General features: G+C 47.2%; 1 protein-coding gene across 4 annotated transcripts in view; it reads left to right on the top strand.

The window, feature by feature from the left end:
* LOC147023229 (DNA topoisomerase I, mitochondrial-like) overlaps positions 1-23422 on the top strand; it is a 128263-nt gene that overhangs the window by 78761 nt on the left and 26080 nt on the right. For all 4 annotated transcript variants that reach the window (XM_085888408.1, XM_085888409.1, XM_085888407.1 and 1 more), the window contains exons 16-18: positions 4895-5022; positions 12230-12324; positions 12438-12587. In XM_085888408.1, coding sequence (XP_085744534.1) covers positions 4895-5022; positions 12230-12324; positions 12438-12587 — 373 coding nt within the window. The remainder of the gene's footprint in view (positions 1-4894; positions 5023-12229; positions 12325-12437; positions 12588-23422) is intronic.

The raw sequence follows: 23422 nt of genomic DNA, 5'->3' as shown, positions 1-23422 counted from the left end.
CAATGTCAAATTACACCATGTGATTCAGGAGGGTGATGGCTCGCGCTGATTAGATTTTGGTCAAAATCGGTCAAAGGTCAAGGTCACAGTGAGGTCAAACATAATTCCGTAAATTCATGTGGAGAAATGGAGTATTTTTGCTTCGGTCGACGTTACGAGTTCGTTTTAACTTCGACTTTAATTTTGTCTTCGGTTTTTGCGATCGCTTAGGACACTTAACACGCTTAACACTCGGTTGTCGAAATTCTGGTAAAAATCGGATGTTTTGGAGACGTTTTAAGATTGTAGAAAAAATATTTCACTCGCCGCGTCACGGCTCGTCACCTGGTGCAGCGCGCTCGAGCAGACGCATCGTTGAGTCACGTAAACGTTTCGCGTGTGTGCACTGACGGTGTTTTCGATAAAGATGGTGTTTAAAAGTCATTTTTTATCCCAATTAAGGTTATCGTTGCATGCCTGACTCGTTAAGCCGTCGGATTATGTCAAGATTGTTGGTGGATGGCCGAATATTACGGTTTTGTGACTTTGATAGAATAATATTAAATAATTGCGTGGAGAAATGGAGATTTTGCTTCGGTTGATGTTACGATTTTTGATGGTTTGGTACAGAATCATCGTAGAAACTTCTGGTTTGCGTCGCTGCCTTCTCGAGAGACAGCTTTTATTAGACAGTCAGATGTCAAGTTGACGATTTCGTAAGTACCAGTCTATGACTGCTTGTTATCTTGCCAAAACGAAGTTTTTGCAAGATATGTTAGTCAGCTTGTATGTTTTTTTTTATTTTTATTTTTTTGTTTGTTTGTCTGTAATCACGTATCGATCACTGCAGAGCACAGTTATCATTGGAAATTTTTGTAACTTCGCATGTCAGAGTCCTATAGAGGTCCCTTTCTGCGCATAAAATTTTCAAGGTCAAAGGTCAAGGCCACTTTGTCGCAAATCAGGGGAGTTGACGAAACCCTTATTTTTTGAGTAATTTTGATCGGATAGTCTTCAAACTTCATGGGAATATAGTTCATGGTCTGCGCTCAGCTGATTAATTTTTGGTGGCGATCGGCCTTGACCTTCATGGTTAGCGCCTGAGGTCAAACATTTGACCCCAAGGTCAAATTTTCAAGTTTTAGGAACCATATCGTGAAGTACCTCAAATTGAACACCTCGATGAGTGCTTTCTGGATATGTCAAGCTTGAGACATTATGATGTCATTTGGTGATGTTATGAGGCAAACGCATATTTTTCATGGTTACTCTGTAGAACGATTCTCATCGGAATCTCTCGTAGGCAGATATTCCTCAAGGAGTCGCTCCTGGTGAATAGCAGCTCTGTTCACCTCAGTGTGACCTTAAAGAAGTCGCACGTGGTCACCTTTTGGCAAGATACGGTTCACCCTGCGGGTGACATTGGTTTTTTATTTTATTTATTGTTTGCTACCTGTAGATGCCATGTAGGCACTTCTTGAGTTGTCCTAATAGATGGAAATCACATGATGACACATCTGGATTTAAGGAGTGGTTGGGCACTTCCAATCCTGACTGTGTTCGTATCAAACAATAACTATTTGGGAAGGTCTCCCTGGAGTTTACCTTTCTTTTTTATTTCAGATTGGAATGAATCCATACTTCCAATATTGATGATTTCCCACAATATTGCACAAAATGATGTTTGCCCCAAAATGACTGTTCAACATGGGTAATGTTTTTTGCGTCACAAAATGCGGCTGCATGTGAACTTTCCATTATCCATGACCAGTTCACGTCCATTTGAGAAATGCACATCACCAAACTGTGCTGTTGATCTCTTAGACATCTTAGCTGGTTTGACATTTCCTTTTCCCTCCATGAAACGTTGCTGCCCCAGCATTTGACGCAATATGCTGCCATTTAGGAAATGCCCAGAATGTTTTGCATAGCTGTGACATCTTCAAACACGAGCTGGCACCCTTGTGACCGAGAACCACCCTTGTATTTTGAGATGTTTGTTCCACCTTCCAACTGTTTGTTTTGAGCATGCTTAAAGGGTAACTCAAACACTCGGACCACCTCAACACTAATCTATCCCTTGATACCTTCCAAAATAGATATGATTAATCTTTTTCCGGTTTATAAAGGAAGTAAATTGGCAATTAAAAGACAATCTTCTTCTGCACAATTAGCTGTGACCATGAAGGTGAGCGCCACTTCCGCATTTTTTACGGGTTACATTGTGGTACAATTAATTTAATTCCAACGGCTAATAATTTTCGAATTTCTACAAATATGCCGAGTTGATGTGTCCTTTGTGGTTGTAGTAATACAAACTGAGATGGTCTCATGCTACACCAATGGCCAAAACATCCGAAGTTTGCTAGAAATTGATGAGGTTTGTCTGAAATACCCACATGTGCAATGGGCAGGCAAAATGTTTGCTTTGATACTCGGAACATTTCACATGGATATTATCTGCCACAATTGAGAGAGGATGAAGTGGAAGAAACAGCTGTCACTCAAAACTGTAACACCATCTCTGCTGGCACATGTACATGGACGATTTGAGTGGTGAATCAAACACTTGTTACCATTGTCCAGCAATGACCACAAGAACACCTGAAAATAATTATTATGAATACAAATTAATTGAACCACCTTTTTTTTTGTTATAGTAGAGAGAAAGTTTGTATGTCTTGAGGTTCGGGGCTCGCCACGAAGGGAAGCACTGGAGCTTCACCCCTCCCGTCCAAAGGCAAAACCTAGTAACTCATTTTTTGATCAAAACTGAGCTAATACTAATTTTGGAGTTACTCGGTTATAGGCTTCATGTTAGTTTAAAGCCTGGTGTTGGCGCAGTGGTTAGGGCAGCGGCTTGGGATCCAAAACGTCCTGAGTTCAAGCCCCGTTGGGCCACTGAATTAATACACCAGGGGGTTGACTCAGCCTGTCATCCTTCCGAGGTCGGCGAAATGAGTACCAGTGTACTGGGCCGGTGTATACCCCAGTTAAAATAGGTGTACCATATCCCTGTGTCGTAAGAGGCGACCAGGGTTGCGTCAGGAATGGCATCCGGTGTAAAACATGTGCCAAATCACTATGCGGATCATACGGATGATCCGCTGTGGCGACCCCTAACGGGAGCAGCCGAAAGAAGAAGAAGAAGAAGAAGAAGAAGAGGCTTCATGTTAGTTTATAAGTTATTGTAATTTGTTCCCAATGTAAGCTTGTACGCTCATGGCAGGACCTTGCAACTCCTACAGAATTCGGTAAATACCACAAAAAAACCTAGTATCTCAATGGACCAATCTGATGCCACGCTTTAGTCATATGACATCGAAATGGCAGCGCTCTAAAATCTGTAAAGGAATAATCAAATCTTTTCGAATGGATACGGCTTTAACATATATATATATATATATATATATATATATATATATATATATATATATATATATATATATATATATATATATATATATATATATGTATATATATATATATATATATATATATATATATATATATATATATATATATATATATATATATATATATATATATATATATATAAAAGCAGTTTTTCTTTGTTTTCTCAAAATCAATTAGAAGTGAGTTACTAAGTTCTGCCTTTGACGGGAGACCCAAACACCTGGTTCTGAGACTGCTAACCATGGATAACTCTGCAGTCCAACGGGCTGTAGTTGGACTACCAGCCTTGCAGGGTTACGCTTCAATGTTTCCGTGATACCTTTCTATTGGCATGGCAACCTAACTAGGGGCCACACCTGGTGATCTTCTGCTAAGTAGAACAGATAAGTGCAGCACCGGCTAGCGGAGCAAATCAGGTTGGGTACAACTTCTCATCTAACTTCACTTGTACACTCAGACCAATAACGGAAAAGACAACCAAGACAGAGTGGAAATAACAACAAACAATTATTTCTTTACACACACAGGCAATCATTTAAAAGCAAGTATTTATAAGCAAGAAAGCAAAAGGTACATTAGAGCATATTTAACCGTAACACATTATTGTCTAATTTTATTTACACAAAGGACACATGGCCATCATTCAAACAGGGGAGAAGAAGAAAACAAGAGAACGTGAAAAGAGTAAAGTATGGAGAAAATAAAATTAGGGTCTGACTGCTATGCAAGCCAAAATATACCAGAGTATTGGGAAGTTGGGCAGTGGCTGAGGAGAAACATTCAGTGACAATGGTGACGGACATCGACACCTCACTGACATGACTCTGAAACGGCATGGACACAAATGGCATCCTGGAAAAAAAAATGAAACGGGGCGATCCTATAACATACAAGACACCTTGTCAACCTGTGATGGTGGGACAAATCATTTGTCGCCCATTTTGTCCGAGTATTCTGGGCGGTGCCCATGTCAGGCGATGACTGGTATTTCTGCTCGAGTAATATATAAACGGATTTTATCAATTGATCCAAAATCCCTTCCTTATAAACAGTTAATTGATCGGAAAATCAAACCCTACCAAGCTGAAGCGATCATGTGAATGGCGTTTTCATCTTCACACTTCTGCCTTCTTCCTTTCATCACTAATTTTGTCTCCATTGGTTTCTTCCAAATCCCACTAATCAGTTTCAACATACTGAGAACCATCAGTGTTTCTAATGACTGTGGAATCAGTATCGGAATCCGAGCTCAACCTGCGCTCTGTTTCTCGATGTAAAACCGCCGTTCGGATCAAGGTTTGTTCATGGTGTAACATCACTGGTGAAATAATAGACCGTGATTAATGATACTCGATGGTTTTCAGAAAAAAAATTGCATTTGGGTCCCCCTGTAAAATTAAAGGTGGTGAAAAGCTGGAAGAAGGATAGGTTTAAATATTTGTGGACAAATTAAGATGAGCCATTTTCTTTTACATCACACTTCTTGTTATACTGGCAGCTGATGAAGGAATTGCAGCAAAGATCCTGTCGTACAACCGTGCGAACCGTGCTGTCGCCTTGCTGTGCAACCACCAGCGCACACCGCCAAAGTCTTTCGAGCAGTCGATGGCAAACCTTCAGACCAAGGTGCGTGGACTTGTGCTCATCTTTTTGAGATCCCATGTCACCACAACCCAAAACTTGGTTTTGTGGTTGAGTTGTATATGGCTAATGGTATTGGTCTGTACTTTCTTTAAATTCTCAAATATCAGCGAATGAGTAGTGTTTTTTTTTTGTCTGTTGTAGGATTTACTTTGCTTTGCTTTCTAGAGGAATCGATATTTGCATTTAGTGTACTTTGTGGCACAATTCGTTTAACACCACACAAGCAATTGTTTACTTAATTTGTTTTCTTTTTTTTCTGTTTGTTTTTTTTCTTCTGGGAGGTTGTTTGCCTACACCTCAAGGGTAGCATTGTAACAATCGCCATTGTTGGGCACTTTCAAATCTCCTATGCAGACTGCTCATGAGTTTTTGAACAGTGCTTTTACCCACATGTATAAGGTGTCAGCACATGGAGGCTAATTCTAAACCATCGTTCATCTGTAAGGATTATGTTGAATTTTGAAAGTTTGTTTTGGACATCGTTTTTATTTCTTTGTTTTTTTTTTCTGTAAATCCACCACCGAAAACTGTTTTAAATACTGTAGATATAAAAAAACAAAAAAACCAATGTTGAATTGTAGACATTTCAAGGAGATGTGCATAAACCATATTCTTTATAAATACCAGGTAATCATCGTGTGACTGGTGGAAAAAATTTGGGTCGGTAATTTGGAAAACATGTTTAAACGGCTTGGAAGTTGGGTGTTATCAGATTTATTTTGCTTTGAAACTCACAAAGAGAAACATGACCTTTCTAAAGCACACCCGATTCATATAAAATAACCAATTGCTTTAGAAACAGCCACCAGTACAAAGGAAAACGCGACCGCTCGTACGCTGCTGAGGTCAAAAGTTAAAACCAAATGCACGTCCTTCCTGGCCGTGTGTCTTGACGTCATATGTTCCAGGCGTATCCAAGTGCATCGAAGCATCAGTTAAAATTTTTTTTCACATTTCAAATGCGGACCGACAGTATTCTGGGCCCCCGAGCAAAAGGGGCACATTTCACCTGCAGTCTTTAACATCCCCATGATATAACACGTTAACGATTGTTCGGACCAGAATCCCTTTGGAACTCAGACTCCCTGTACTGTATTTTGTATAAAACTTGTTTTTCACACGACCAGGCAAGTATGAAACGCTTCATTTTATATCCGTCAATAACTTATCCACAAGCACACGGGAGCTCATCATTCATTTAAAATGAAAGGATGCTGTGCCGTTTGATGCCCCAATTGATTTGAGAAGGGATTTAAAATGTATAGTTTCACAACCACTCAATACCACCGATCCAGCACGATATTCACTTCATGTATGCACAATTCATTAGGACGTAATTCTTTAGCACTTTCTTATCGGTATCAGCCAATTATTATTTTTTTTTTGTACACGGCTCCTTCCCAATTCCATATCCAGAAAATGCGTGACGTCATCGGCGGGCACCAAGGGAAGGGAGTACTCAGTTGTTTTTTTTTTACCGTGTTTATTTGTTTTCTTGCTTGTCTGGGTAATATCTCAGCTATCCTTTGAGCTAGACAGCTGGTGATTTGATGATTGTGAACAACTGATTTGGCTATTCAGGGTATTTTTGATTTATTGATTAATCAATTAATCAATTGATAAATTGATTCATTGTTCAATGAATTGCTTTGTTTTCAAAAGTTACAGAATCGGATTAAACGGTGGTGGTTTAGGTATGCTATAAGTAAATTGATTAAGAAATTAATAATTTTTCCACTTATTTTATGTATGCAATTGATCGATTAATCAATCAATTATTGTACACCGCTTCACCCCAAATCCATCCATATGCTGCACAGCGAGTCCATATCATTTGTACACATTTACCTCCACCCTCTGCCGTACCATCTGTCATCCCTCAAATCGGCAAGCAGCAGCCTCTTCACTCTCTACAGATCTGGATGAAATCACAAGCTGGTGCAACACATGAAACATGTCTTTCAATCCTGACAAATCTCACCCTCACCATGTCTCTCCAGAAGGACCGTCTGGACCCCCCCCCCAATCTACTTTCTCAACAATTCCCTTGAAGTCCTTTCATTCTGCTTTTGGGTCTCACAATCTGTCATGATCTTTCTTGGGAAAGCCACAATTCCCAGCTGGCCTCCAAAGCCAGTCACCGACTGGGCATCCTCTGTCGTTCAAAGTCCTTCCTTGGCACACCTGAGCCTCTGACCACGTACGAAGCTCTCATCCGCAGCCTAATGGAGTGGTGCTCTCGCCTCTCACCTTTCCTGGCTTCACGCTGTGGAAACCAAGGCTTTTAGGATCATTGATGTCTTTGGGTCTCACTCTCTCACCGTAGGCAGGTCGGTGCTGTTTGTCTTCTACCATCTCCTCTCCATCTTCACCCCCCCTGCCCCCCTGCTCTTTCTGTGCCATTTCTCTCCCCCCTCCCACCCCCATATTTCTGCAGGGTGCTCAAGGTGTGTCAAGCAACCCCGTCTGGTAAAATGACCAAAATTAAGAATCACTGCTCACCTCCACGCTTTCATTCCTCTTCTAACCCCCCCCCCCCCCCCTCTGGAACAAACTCCCACACACTCTTCAATCCCATTTTTCCCTCCAGGTCTTCAAAACAGCTGTTCACCACCATCTCTTTTCTTCCCCCATCCAAAACTATATTTTCTACCCCGTTAATCCACCCCAAACCTACGTCCTTCAAATTCCCTGCTTTCCTTCCTTGAAAGTCCCTGTAGTGTCCATCTTGCTTGCCCTGTGTACCCCACCCCATCCTTTTCCCTTCCACAGATCTCATGGGTGTTCCCTGCTGTTTTGTGCTTCCCTCTCCCACCCCTCTTGTCTCCTGCTCCCTTTGTTATAAGAGCTAACACACAGAATGTATATGAGGCTTGATATTTTATTCAAAAAAGTGCACCACTGGCCGCACCCTCCCAACTCTATCTCCATGTGCTGTACAGCGGCGTCGCCGGGTGCCAAAGATGCTCCGGCAATGTTGCCCGCTGCAGTATTTGTTTATTTATTTATTTGGCATGGGGGCAGTGTACTTGTTCATATTGTCAGGCCCCGACATTCGTGGGAATACGTTACTACCAAAAATGTCGGGCATGTTTTTTTTGTTGTTTTATTTTTTAACACGGTCTAGGCTTGTGGAAGAGCGATGACTCGTAACAAATCAGGACACAACATAGAAAGGGGAAAAAACCAATGACAGGGCGGAGGGAGAAAGTAGACGGAGATGGCCAAACGAGGGATGCAGATAACAATGAGGGGTAAGGGAAGAACGCAAAGGGTGGACAATATGGATACAAAAGCAAAGTTGTTTGACCAGTTTGATTTTTGTCAAGGTCCGAGTAGAGGGAAGAGGCTGCTGCCTGTCCAAAGGATGAGAGATGTCACGGCAGGGTGGAGTAATCAGAAAAGTGGTAAAGAGAATTTTCCAGAGTCGATGAGATCATTGATGAAGATTAGGAATAATATGGGGCCCAGAACAAGGCCTTTGGGTACTCCAGCCTTGACAGGGAGAAGAGATTAAAGGATTCCATTGAGAGCTCCATGTTGTCTACGAGATAGGAGGAAGTCAGTAATCCAAGAGTGGAGTTAGCCTTGGATTCCATAGGCAGACATTTTGGAGAGCAACGCAGGATGCCAGACTGTATCAACAGCTCAAGATGTGTCCAGAGAGATGGCCCTGATCTAATGTCTGACATTTACGGCCTCCATCCATTGTTGAAAAAGTTGAAGTGGCGAGTCCAAGGTAGAGTGACCAGTTCTGAATCTGATTGATCTGAGATGAGGTTTTTGGAGAAAAGGAATTGTTTCATATCAACTGTGATGATTGATTCCATGACCTTGCTGATGGAAGTACAGTGAGCTTGTTGGGCTATGGTTCAGGGGATCTGTTTTTACACCTTTTTTATGTATTGCTTTGATGTTGGCTGATTTCCAATTTCCCAAGTCGATATAGGAGACCAGTCCTGAAGTGTTAAAAAAAAACAAAAAAAAACACGATTATCGAAGCAGGTCACACTTTCACTCGAATATGCATGGTCCATGAATAGCGGGTTCCGACAGTGTGTATATATGTATGTATATATGTATATGTATATATATATATGTATATATATATATATATATATATGTATATATGTATATACCAGTGAGGTACTTGTGCTATTCATGGGAAGGGGCTGGACAGCTGGTTCGTGAAGGACCTGGGCAAAAAAAAAACTTAATGCAGCTGACGCTAGCAGAAGTGGTAATATTTCTGTCACAGTGTTATATAAATGATATTCGACAGTGTTATACTCTGAAGATACCAGGACTGATGTCATAAACTGGCCAACACCACCGACACATTCGGGACAAGTCCCAGCAATGGGGCCCGAGGTTGCGTAGCGCTAAAAGGGTCCTTTTCAGGGCCAAAAGCCGTGGTCCACAACAAGACCAGTGGGTCCCTCCCTCCACATCCTCCAACTCAGTGTTGAGGGGCTGACATTTCCTAAGTGTGTGATCCCCGCCAAGATCCTGAAGTACTACAACATCGATGTAGCAAGGATGACAAAACAGCTGCAAAAAAAAGATTGCAGGCTACAGCCTCATGGCCTTACCAACTCCATCAGACACGGTTTTCGAAATGTCGAAACCATAGGCAATAACTTGCTATACACAACAGTAAAGATAAGTGGTGTCACTGTTGCAAATGTGAACAAGCTGCCCACATAAACATGGCCATCACCTGCCATACCCCAATACAACCATCCTGCGGTTTACATTGGGGATTTCAGCAGCCACCACACTGAATGCTATTATCGGGAAAATGATGTGGCTGGAGAACAGCTAACCGACTGGGCATCGAAGGCCAATCTCAACCTGCTGTTTGACGCAAAGCAGCCAAAGACCTTCCACTTGGGACGGTGGCAGACCGGAACAAATCCCGACTTCTCTGCTTCCTGACAAAGAAGCTATTGTTTGCATCGAGGAGTTCTCGCTCCCTTTCCAAAAAGCCAACATCGCCCCACTGTGGTTCACATTGGTATCGAGATCCCTCCCACTTGTGCACTCCAAGCGAAAATCATGCTGAACTTCCGGAAAGTAGATTCGACCGCTTTCACCAAAGACGCTGAATCCAAGTTCGAAGATATTCCACCTGTCACAGCTAAATATGCAGAATTTGTGCACGTCTTCCTTTCTGGTGCCACCAATACCATACCTTTTGGCTTCTGCAAGACATACGCACCTTGCTGGACAGTGGAGACTGAAAGACTTATTAAGGAGCACAACAAAACTGGGAACCTGGATGTTGCGCAGCCACTAAATGAGGCTCTGAGCACTGAACGTCTGAAGTGCTGGAAGGAGTTTGTGGAATCAATAGACTTCATACACAGCAGCCGCAAGGCATGGGCATTGCTGAGGAAACTGAGTGCTGCAGAAAACACGACTGCTGCCATCCCAAGAGTTCCCCTGATTCCATCGCGTCTCACCTCCAGACCTCAAAGGCACCGACCTCCAAATCATTAAGGCAGGAGGTGAAAGGATTACCTCCGAAACCTCCAAGAAAGCCCACTGAGCCAGCCACCTGGTGGCCCCATATTCAAAGAAAGACACTGACGTCGCACTGTCGGCAACCAAACATGGCAAAGCCACAATGGCTGATGGAATTTTCCCTGAATTCCTTAAACACCTCAGAGAAAAGGGTCGCTGCCATCCATGAAACAGGGCAAGTTCCTGCAGCCTGGAAGAAGGCTAATGTGATCCTAAAAACTGGTAAGCTAGCAGACTTGCCCTGCAACTACCAAGCTGTAGCCTTCCTACTAGTGACAGGAAAGCTGATAGAGAGGGCCCTACTATCCTGTTTAACCCTCGCTCTGGAGGCCTTCCTGTGTTATGAGTAGGGGGGTTTTAGGCCTGGCCGCAGTACCTGTGATCATGTTCTTGCCCTCTTCACCTTCATCGAGGCTGGCTTCCAGAGAAAAGAAAAGATGGCAACTGCCTTGGTGGACCTGTCATTGGCTTATGACAGCCTGGCACTGAGGGCTCCTTTTCAGTATCAAAGGTGTTCTGCTGTCAGAAGACCATAAGACTTGTTGGGGACCATAAGATCTGCGTTAGCCTCAGCGGCAAAATCAGCTATGTTCGAACATTAACGATGGCCTCCCTCAAGGATATGTTCTTGCCCCGTCCTCTTTAACGTCTATGTTAGCGACCTGCCAAAGATGACCTCCTTCAAACTTGCATATGCTGTTGACATCGCACTCGTAGCACAGGGACCCAACCTAAATATGTTGGGAACCAACTCACCTGAGATCTGGGTATACTGGAGGAGTATTTATACAAATGGAAGCTCCACCAAAACCCCAACAAAACAGCTGTCTGCACCCACCATCTTGACAATTGTACAGCAATTGCAGAGGTAGATGTGACTTTCTGCGATATGAGAGTTGAAAATGTCTGTTATCCCAAATACCTTGGGTTTACATTTGACCAGACCCTGACCTTCAAAGAACACCTACAAAGATGAAAGGAGAATGTCGGGGCACAGGTAAACCTCATCCGGAAACTGGCTGGAACATTGTGGGGAGACGGCATTAACACCTTACACACGGCAATGCTGGCCCTCATATTCTCAACTTCAGAGTATTGCATGCCAGTCTGGTCAGTGAGTGCCCATACGAAGGCCATCGACATTCAGTTAAACACCGCAATGAGAACAGTGTCTGGAACCCTCAAGTCAGCAAAGAATGTTGCTGAGGAAAAATGGGGGCGGGCTTCAGAGCTCGTGAAAGATGTGTGTAAATGTGTCTGTCGTAAAGAAAGAAAAAAAAAAAAAGCTTCCCATAAGAGAGGGGATCTATTCTTTACCCTTCTCAACACATCATATTTAAGATCCCATTAGACATGGGGATGGGGCTAATCTGAACATGCATTTAAGGAAATAACTGTCTGAGGACCTGGATGTGTGGATGCATTCATCAGACCGGATTCTAAAATCCATAGCAATATATATATATGTATATATTTTAATATTGAAAGCTTTCCTATATTTTTGATCATTGTAAGTCAGAAGATGTGATAATTTGTATTCAAAGGTAGAACAGGCACTAGTGAAAGCCATATTTGTAATTAATAAAGGGTGGCGAGGTGATGGAGAATGTTAGTAATAGTCTGGTTTATGAGTTCATTTTTGCAAAGTAATATCTTATTCCAGATTGAGAACAAGAAAGCACAGTTGCAAGATGCTGTTCAGGAACTGCAGTCGGCCCAGTGTGATCTCAAGCACAACAATGATCTAAAGAACCGCAAGTGAGTCGAATATAGGTGCCTTTCCGCGTAGCTCCAATCATTCTTTTGATGCATGTGTTGCGGCCAAATTAAAAAATGGCAACCACAGTGAACCCTCTGTTTTGTGGATGCAGAGCGGTGGAGAGCAGGCAGAAAGTGGTGGAGCGCATAGAGCAGCAGCGTTTGAAACTGGAGGTGCAAGCAACGGACAGAGAGGAGAACAAGGAGATTGCTCTTGGCACCTCCAAGCTCAACTACCTCGATCCACGAATCACTGTGGCTTGGTAAGTGGGATGCCTCCTTGCTGTATGCTTGGTGATGCTGAACAGCTCTTTGTGCATGGTGATGCAATCATTTCTGTATTTATTGCTCATCACGACATCAAAGCTGCTGGAATACGTCCCTTGTTGGCCAATTTTGTCAATTGGAAAATTAATTGGAAAAGTTGTTTGCACACACATAATTTAAAAAATATTTTCCTCTGTGTGTTTCCTTGAACAGAATAGTTGCCTCTTTTCCTGAATAGTTTGTTTATTGCTCCAGATCAGGAAGAGTTTAATTGCATACCAAAGTTGATTTCCTTGTCGTGATGCTCTTGCCATTACTATAAGAGTTATTTTACAAGTCACATTTGTTATAAGTGAAGGGAAGCTAATTTTAAATGCATTTCTTGCAAAAACGTGTGTGTGTGTGTGTGTGTGTGTGTGTGTGTGTGTGTGTGTGTGTGTGTGTGTGTGTGTGTGTGTGTGTGTGTGTGTGTGTGTGTGTGTGTGTGTGTGTGTGTGTGTGTGTGTGTGTGTGTGTGTGTGTGTGTGTGTGTTTTTTAACCACGGCTACCATTAGCTGATTGTATTAAGAATGAATGGTACGAACCTTACTCCTTTCATCCACGGATATTTCTCATATTATGTTCTTTTAAGTCCGATTTGTATTCAGGAACAGAACAATTGTGGTTAACCGTTTTGAAATTGCCACTCTATTGTCTAAATGCTGAAATTTGTTTAAAATACTATTTGAATTGGATTTCACACTTGCCATGGCAGGTTGAAAATGCCCTGCGAGCGGAACCGAATAGGTGAAAATGCACACACGCACATCTACAAAATGCCTCATTAAGCATTTATATGTCATTTTGAATGTCGCGTATTGTATAGATGTTACTTGACAATGAATATCTGCATCTGGGATTTGAACTGGGGATTCCAACTCTCTGCTCTAAAGGGAAGGAAAAATAAGTCAAGTCAAGTCAGCAAGTTGCTGAATTACACAGAGTTTACCTTTTCCAAATTTGTGCTCATAAGCTGGTGGAATGGAATGATATACATTGAGGCTTAGATCAATGTAAGCTGATGCTGTTAATGCCATTGTTTCTGGAAGGGTTCTGTTATTCAGTTCACCCACAACTGCTCCTGCAGCCTAAGGTTTCGATTTATGTGTTTGAAGAAAATCATTATATATATATATATATATATATATATATATATATATATATATATATATATATATATATATATATATATATATATATATATATATATATATATATATATATATATATTGTTGCGGATTTCGCGCCCGCCGGCGTGCGACGGCCACGTAACTCGAATCGCGGCACGTCGCCCACCGGACGGACAATCCAGTCGTGACCCTCTCGGACTAACGCCGGGAACCAGTCACGGGTGGACCTTTCGGTCTCACCGCGATCGAGCCAATCAGCCCCCGCGTGGGATAGGGTTGCTCGCCAAATTCGAACTACCTAAGTACCCACGCGGAGGGTAGACCGGGCGATCGCACCTCGCCGCAGGTCGACTTCGGACACGGGCCACTTAAGCGACCCGTTCCGTACTATCAGAATAACCGAGCGGTGTTATCGTCGACCTCGACGGTTCGATTAATTATCGGGCGTATTCAGCCCACTACCAACCCTTTACGTGAAGCAAGATGGGGGTTCAATGGAGGAAAAGACGAAGCGAAGCGGGAGAACAGTTCAACAATAAAGCACATTTATTCTCGGCACACGGGAAGCACACAAATACAATTCCACCAAATGCACACAAAAAAGAAAACACAATTCCATTTACACAAAAAGCAAACATAAAAGTGAAAACACAGTGCAGAGCTAATACCGACTACCGAGCACACGGCAACACTTATACAATTCTACTTCACAGACGGCGCCGACAACACATACCCAAAACCAAGGAAAAGAAATACCCTCAAGAATGAGGTAGGCCTGGGGCCGAGACCTGGTCGGGCCTACCCGTCTGGTGATGAGACGCGGAGCGGCGATGGCCCCGCAACCCGCGGGCCTCGTGGACAGTGCCTGGCAGGGGGTGGGAACGGGGCCCCCTTGGTCGCACTATCTCAGCGCGGGGGGAAACAGGAGGGGGTTGCTGATGCTCGGGGTATAGAGGATCTTTATTATGTGCGCGACGAGCGTCTCCACCTCGGCCAGGTCGCGCTGCCGGCCTCCCAGGGGTGCAGCTCCCTGCACGACGCGAGCACCCCCTCGTCCGCCCTCGCCGCCTCTCCACAGCTCGTCCCCTCCATTCCGACTTCAACGCACACGACGAGCAGCTCCACCGCCCGCGAAGTCTTGACTCTCTGTTCCGACTCCTTCGCCTCGTTCCGACCTTTACTACTCGTTCTCGTTCTGCTGACTCTTTCGCTCCGACTTTTACGACTCCTTTGACTGACGAACACCGTCCTTTTATCCCCCCGTAACTTCGCCTTTGACCCCCTCCCTTTGACCTTTCAACTCGCTCCCCATTGGCCCGAGAAAAAGTGGGCGTGAAGGCTTTTTGATCCACAAATTTGCATATATCGATTGCCCTGGGGGCGGGGCCAATTCGCCCCTCGCTCACCGATTGGACGGCAAAAAGTGGGCGTGTGTCGTTTTGGATCCGTTTTTGAAGCAGAAAATCCGTGATTTTGTACACGCTGTTCAACGTGCGCCCTACACGAGTCCAGCATCGGTGCCCATGAGTGGCGCGAGATGACGGTGATGCGATGGTGGCGAGTTGTGACGGTAAAGGTCGTGGCGGTTGTGGTGAAGCGGTGGTTGTGGTCGGTGGTTGATGTTGTGGTTGTGATGGTGGCGATTGGTCCAAAATAAAGATAGTAAAAGAAAAACGGCTATCCTGAAGAGTCGCAGCTCGTATAAATGACATGTATTCCCACTAGACAACGGGTTTGGGCCTAACTACACATGCACTTACCGAGATACCTCACCTAAGGGACCTGAATGGTGGTTTGCGAATCTGGTAACCACAACACTACCCCCTTCCCTTTTTACAGACTCGTCCCGAGTCGTCAAATTTTCGTGTGCCATCATGTGTAGTTTTCCCCTAGTACATTTTACCTACGGATCCCTGAGTGCGACATTCATGGTATTCGTGTCCCCAAAATAAATAACCTGAGGGCTGCGTAACTATCTAAACAAACTCACTCACACGGACGACTTAAATAAAATTGCCGGCGCTAAGACAAACATGCCGGGGGCGCACTCATATTTACAGTACATCTTAACCTTAACTTACAAATTTTACACTAAACCATGGCCCAGGATCATTGAACTCTGCAAAAGAAAGCAGTTCGCAGGGAGCCAGGCTGCCCGCATGCAGTCTCTGGCTCAAACAATGCAGGTGACAGGGAACGTGGCTGGCTGCTCACACGCAGTCCAAGGCCTTCCCTTTTGAACTGAACGCACTGAACCACAACAGTGCATGGGCCGCACAACGCAGTCTCCGTGCCAGCTCAAGTGGCACACGCAATGAGCACAACGAATGGATGCATGGACACAAACACGGTGCACGGGCCGCCACTGCAGGCCCGTGTTGTAGCTGCCAACAGGGCAGTTCTCGCAGCTTGCAAACTGTTGCTTTCTGATCCTGGCGCACATGGAAATGAACAGGGGGGGCAAAGCAAAAATTGAACGGGGCTGGTGAACATGGGCAGTGGGCATGGCATGGCAAAGGCAGCAGGCAAACACAGCCCGCAGAAGAAGGCCGCTGCAGGCAAACACAGCCGGCAGACAAACTGGCCGGCACAGGCCTCGAAGAAAAACAGCCAGCAGCTGAACTGGCCGGCACAGGCCTTGCAGCACACAGCTGCCGATGATCCAGCCGGCACAGGCCTCGCAGCAAAACAACAGCTGCCGATGAAGTTGGCCGGCACAGGCCTTGAAGAAAAACAGCCAGCCGGCAGATGAAGTGGGCCGGCACAGGCCTTGCAGCAACACAGCCAGCAGATGAAGCTGGCCAGCTTTTGCCGTTCAGTGGAGGTTGGTGGAGGGAGTGCGGTGGTGCTGGCCACTTGGAAGGCGGGCTCGGACCTACCTTCCTGTCTCCCTCCCACCTATCGCCTTTGCCTGTCACTGTACATACCCACTCCCTTAATTTGTCAAACCCCAATTTAGCCCCAACTTATTTTTTTTGTTGTTACTTACCCACTATAAATCGTCCAACCCCCTTTATCGTCCTTGTTCGGCTAACCTATCCTGTCACCTAGCCTACTCCCAACCCCTACGTTCCCTTCCCGGAGGGGAACAAGGGAGAGCTAACGTCCTGTGTCGAGGCCCAACGAAGCCTCAGAATGGCCTCCCCAGAGTTCGGCGATCTTAACACCAAGTGGGTCCAGCGGCCCACAACGACAGCGAGGGGATGGATGGTGCGGAGGGGTACATCTCCTAATCTATCCTAACCATTTAACTGTTAAACTACCCCGGGGCTTTCAACAAGCGCCTCTCGCTTAAACTATTGGTTCTAACAACCCAGATTCCCGTCGCCTGTGTTGGTGTCCTTACAATTTCGGGCCTCGCCCCCCAATTTTCGCTCCGTGCCCTCACACGGTCTCCTGGCTGGGACACGTGGCTCCCTTTGGCAGGCACGACCCTCTGCCGATTCTCCCGCTATGGCACCCCGGGGCACTACACTGCCTCCGAGCCTACCAGCTCCCTTACACCGGGGAGTGCCCCCCATGGCACCTCCCCTGAAACGCACACGTGGCAGGCCGGCCTCCCGGGCCCCTTTCCGAGGGTCACCCGTGCCCACAACACTGCCCACGCGGCTAATGGCGCCCCGGGCCCCCGCACCAAGCAGGCGCACCCGTGCCCACTACTCTATCCCAGCCCCCCATGGGCCCTTGGCCTACCACGGCCGACTAGCCTGGTGCCCGGGGTACCCACTCAGCGATACTCACCTTTCGCAGCCACGCTCCCAAGCCCGTCAACAGGGCTCCTGCACCCCTCCAAATGGGTCTCGAGCCTACTTTCCCACCAACAGCAAAACGACCTCCATTTTTCAATTTTACTAACCCAGCTAACTCACTTTACTCTGACCCCGGGGTCCCTTGGGCGGGAGTCACTCCTCCCCCCAATCACTCATCGCACCATGCATTCCCCATTCACTCCACTCACACAGACCCGCTGGCCTCACTCACTCAACAAGTACTCACCTCACAACTCACCAACTCTTCAACACACACACCACTGAACTCTGCCATCCTTCTAACTACCTCCCCTAACTAACTCGTGCTCCCACGTCGTCCCTTAAACTAGTAGCACGTTCCTTTTAACACTACGTAGCTAAACTACGTCCCCTCTACACATTCATAGTCTGTCTCTGTCTCCAAATCATTCATTTTATTTCCCATCCTAAATCTGGCTAAATCCCTCTACCTAATCCATTCCACGGACCCCATGAGGACTTACCCCTGCCCCATGAAGTCGGTCTAACTAAGCTAACCCTTCCCCCTAACTAGTTTCCATCCTGTGCCCAGGTAAGGGGGTCTTTCACCCCTTGCCCAGGAATCCTGTACACCCGAAAGTGAGGCTTGCTTTTTCTTTTTTTTCATGCGCAGCACCTGCGCGGCAACTCAGAGCTCGCGCACTTTGCACCTGCCCGTGACGTCATGCAGCTGCACGTGTTCCTCGTCCCTCCTTGGACGGGACCATCCGGCAGAGATACCCCTCCTGCCGGATTCCAACCCCACGTGCAGCCATGACGTCACCGTGCGCATAAAAAAAAAACACAAGCCACACGTCTCGAGGGGTTCCCCACGCGAACACATGTGCTTTGCCCGTTGGAGCTCAACACACACGATCGCGTGGAGAACCCGTCCGGTCCAAATCCATTTACCTGCCTAACTTTGTCCGTCCGCGGGATCGGCAAATCCACCGCGTGCGTTTCCGGACCGGGACTTCACTCTCGCAAGCGAGCACGTGGTGGTCTCGTGCGTTGCACAGCACGAACCGCGTGCTCACTGCTGGGTGAACCCGGCACGGTCCTCGAAACAACTACAGCCGCTACTCGGCTTTCTCTCCTCTGTCGCCGTCGTCGTCTCCATTCCACCCACGCACACCTGCGTGTTACGACGCACACAGTCCACACCATCACATTCACACGGGGAGACGCGGCTGCGTGCTCCCGCATGCCAACCGACATCTCCCTCTCATACCGCTCTCTCACACACACGGTCTCCCTGGCACACAGCGACCTTGCACACGGCCGTTCACTCGCGCGTGCGGGGGCACTCACCCGCGGTGCCTCACTCGCACTCCGTGCCTCATCCACACACGCGGGGGCACTCACCCGCGGTACCTCATCCACACACCGTGCCTCACTCATACACGCGGGGGCACTAACCCGCGGTTCCTCACTCGCACTCCGTGCCTCATCCACACACGGTGTGCTGGGAAGCACGTACTCCGGCAACATCGCCACCACACCACTCACACGTGGTGCCTCATTCATACTGGCCGTTTCATCCACACACACGGCCTCTCTCACACACGGTGCCTCATCCACACACGGCGTGCTGGGAAGCACGTACTCTGGCACCATCGCCACCACACCACTCACACGTGGTGCCTCATTCATACTGGCCGTTTCATCCACACACACGGCCTCTCTCACACACGGTGCCTCATCCACACACGGCGTGCTGGGAAGCACGTACTCTGGCACCATCGCCACCACACCACTCACACACGGGGTCGCTTCCACACACGGGGACGCACTCACACCTTGCACCACACACACAGGGACAACCATACTGGGGATTCGTGTCCCCACAAGGGTCTCCGGGGCCTCTATACCCCCCAAGCTCTCCGTGCACCCGTCCACAGCACTCGTCCCCTCAACCTCGCAAAACACGACCGAACTCACCTGGTCGTGACTCGCCTCAAGGGGGCATACTCCCTCCCCTCGTTCCTGGAGGAGGCCATCCCGCTGCTCGCACCGGGTCCCTACACGCTCTGCGAGCTCACCCCCATTGTCCTCCACTACCTCCGTGTGTGCGTGCGCGTCACTTACCCCGTCTTCATCGTGTAGTCTTCCCTCTATCGTTCCCATCTCCCGTGTCTCTGCCAACTCTTCACCCTTTACCTCCCTTGTCTCAACTATTATTTCTGTTGTCGTCACCTCGTGTCTCGTCTCACACGTTTTGGTCTCCCCATTTAATTTTTCCCTTTCGGTCATCGTCACGACCCTCGCCCAACACGTTCCACGAATTATTTTTTCACCCGCCTCCACCGCGGGCCTGTCAGCCGTTGCACCCCCACCCAGCTCGTTTGCTCCCACACGTGAAGTCGCCATTCCCAGCTCCCTGGTCACGGCCTTCATGCCCGCCTGCAGGCATCGGCCCATGTTCTGCGTCTCACCCCGCAGCTCTTTCATTTCTTCTTTCATGTTTGCTTCCATTCCGTTTATTTGCTGTGTATTCGCATCCATCGTCGTTTTCACTTCATTCATTTGCTTGTTCATTTCGTTTTTCATTTCATTTGTATTTGTATCCATTTTTTCGATCATTTTCGCATTCATCTTTTCGTTCATTGCCGCCAGCATGGCTGTAAGCTGGGCCATGTTGGATGCACTCAGCTGAGCCGTTTCGGCAAGGGTTGGGGAAGGGTCTTGGTGGAGAGGGGGGGGGGAGGTGTCATACACTGCGGCCGCTGCCGCACCCACCTCGGGCCCTGGGTTCAGTTGGGCGAGTCCGTGTTCCTGCACAATCAACATTTCCTGCTCGGGGATTCCATCCTGGACCATGGACTCTACATTATTACACATATACATTTCTAATACCCCCGGCTCCCGCTCGCCTTGAGACGCCATCTTGCTTCTCGTGAAGGGTTAATTTGCTCGCTCGTAATTTGGAGGGAATCGGGGGTCGCTTCTCTCACCCCTGGACCGATTCCCGTAAATTTAATTGGAGACAGGACAGCCCGTTTTCCTGTTCTCCGATACCAGTGCCGCGAGGAGGGCGATGAATTTGTATCCCACTCCTGACACCAGTGTTGCGGATTTCGCGCCCGCCGGCGTGCGACGGCCACGTAACTCGAATCGCGGCACGTCGCCCACCGGACGGACAATCCAGTCGTGACCCTCTCGGACTAACGCCGGGAACCAGTCACGGGTGGACCTTTCGGTCTCACCGCGATCGAGCCAATCAGCCCCCGCGTGGGATAGGGTTGCTCGCCAAATTCGAACTACCTAAGTACCCACGCGGAGGGTAGACCGGGCGATCGCACCTCGCCGCAGGTCGACTTCGGACACGGGCCACTTAAGCGACCCGTTCCGTACTATCAGAATAACCGAGCGGTGTTATCGTCGACCTCGACGGTTCGATTAATTATCGGGCGTATTCAGCCCACTACCAACCCTTTACGTGAAGCAAGATGGGGGTTCAATGGAGGAAAAGACGAAGCGAAGCGGGAGAACAGTTCAACAATAAAGCACATTTATTCTCGGCACACGGGAAGCACACAAATACAATTCCACCAAATGCACACAAAAAAGAAAACACAATTCCATTTACACAAAAAGCAAACATAAAAGTGAAAACACAGTGCAGAGCTAATACCGACTACCGAGCACACGGCAACACTTATACAATTCTACTTCACAGACGGCGCCGACAACACATACCCAAAACCAAGGAAAAGAAATACCCTCAAGAATGAGGTAGGCCTGGGGCCGAGACCTGGTCGGGCCTACCCGTCTGGTGATGAGACGCGGAGCGGCGATGGCCCCGCAACCCGCGGGCCTCGTGGACAGTGCCTGGCAGGGGGTGGGAACGGGGCCCCCTTGGTCGCACTATCTCAGCGCGGGGGGGAAACAGGAGGGGGTTGCTGATGCTCGGGGTATAGAGGATCTTTATTATGTGCGCGACGAGCGTCTCCACCTCGGCCAGGTCGCGCTGCCGGCCTCCCAGGGGTGCAGCTCCCTGCACGACGCGAGCACCCCCTCGTCCGCCCTCGCCGCCTCTCCACAGCTCGTCCCCTCCGTTCCGACTTCAACGCACACGACGAGCAGCTCCACCGCCCGCGAAGTCTTGACTCTCTGTTCCGACTCCTTCGCCTCGTTCCGACCTTTACTACTCGTTCTCGTTCTGCTGACTCTTTCGCTCCGACTTTTACGACTCCTTTGACTGACGAACACCGTCCTTTTATCCCCCGTAACTTCGCCTTTGACCCCCTCCCTTTGACCTTTCAACTCGCTCCCCATTGGCCCGAGAAAAAGTGGGCGTGAAGGCTTTTTGATCCACAAATTTGCATATATCGATCGCCCTGGGGGCGGTGCCCAGTCGCCCCTCGCTCACCGATTGGACGGCAAAAAGTGGGCGTGTGTCGTTTTGGATCCGTTTTTGAAGCAGAAAATCCGTGATTTTGTACACGCTGTTCAACGTGCGCCCTACACGAGTCCAGCATCGGTGCCCATGAGTGGCGCGAGATGACGGTGATGCGATGGTGGCGAGTTGTGACGGTAAAGGTCGTGGCGGTTGTGGTGAAGCGGTGGTTGTGGTCGGTGGTTGATGTTGTGGTTGTGATGGTGGCGATTGGTCCAAAATAAAGATAGTAAAAGAAAAACGGCTATCCTGAAGAGTCGCAGCTCGTATAAATGACATGTATTCCCACTAGACAACGGGTTTGGGCCTAACTACACATGCACTTACCGAGATACCTCACCTAAGGGACCTGAATGGTGGTTTGCGAATCTGGTAACCACAACAATATATACCGTGATGCCCCCAGAATCCGAACGCCCCATTGTTTGAACAAATTGGAATCCGAACAATTTTTTTCGAGAAAATTTTGCCCTAAAAATCGAACACATTTTCAAAAACCGAACACAACGTGGCGTTCATGTTTGTTCACGTGCGTCTCCCCCACCTGTTCAACCCGCATCTTCGCGCTTTGTTCATTCAGTTCGTCGGTGGAAGTACTCGTGAAAATATCTCTCGCGTGTTGATCGCTACTTTACCTTGTGTTTTCCCCTTGATTTGTGCTGGGTTTTTTTTCTTCAATTATCATCCTTGTGCATTCACCATGGCACCCAAGAAGAGCAGTGAAGGAAATAGGAGTAAGAGGAAGTCCGTGAGAACGACAATTGAGTTGAAGAAAGAACTTATCGCTAAGCATGAGAACGGTACGCGTGTGTCTGATCTCGCTGCCATGTTCGAGCTGCCGAAATCAACCGTGTGTAGGATTCTGAAAAATAAAGAAGCGATAAAAGCGCGAAAACTCGTCGTGAATCAAACTCATACAATGAACCCTCTGACGAATCGGTTTTAACGAACTGAACGTTTTTTTTTTTTTCGCGAGCATAGTAGTGACGTCATGCTGCGTCACCCAATCGCTTCACCTCTTGATTCTCTCCTGTGGAACCGTGCGGTGAAAACGGCACGTTTGTGTCTCCACAGAGTGTACTGGGATATAAAACACCATTTGGTGCTTCATGGTTAATTACATACCTCCACCAGGCTGAACAGTTTACGTTTTGAATCCAAATGGCCACTGATAGGCCGGAGCTGCATCCAGACCTGATGGAAGAAGCGACAATGCTCCTGCTCATCCTCCAGGCTTGGAAGAAGATTCATGACCCAGAAAAGGTCATTTACTCATCTTGTTTTACCTTAAACATGGGTAATTTCAGTTGAAAGTGTCTTGAAAGTGGGTTTTCTTGGGGTCCAGGAGCGGATTAATTCACTTTCCATTATTTCTTATTGGGAAAATAGTTTTGGAATCAGAACTTTTTGCAATCCGAACAGCCTCCTGGAACAAATTAAATTTGGATTCTGGGGTCAACACTGTAAATGTATATGTATATGTATATGTATATGT

Source organism: Eptatretus burgeri, chromosome 7 (genome assembly GCF_056783735.1).
Source record: "Eptatretus burgeri isolate ZD-2024b chromosome 7, Ebu_testis_v1, whole genome shotgun sequence".
In the NCBI taxonomy this organism is placed as follows: Eukaryota; Metazoa; Chordata; class Myxini; order Myxiniformes; family Myxinidae; genus Eptatretus; species Eptatretus burgeri.
Note: the sequence above shows the minus strand (reverse complement) of the source record. Positions and strands in the feature narration are given on the sequence as shown.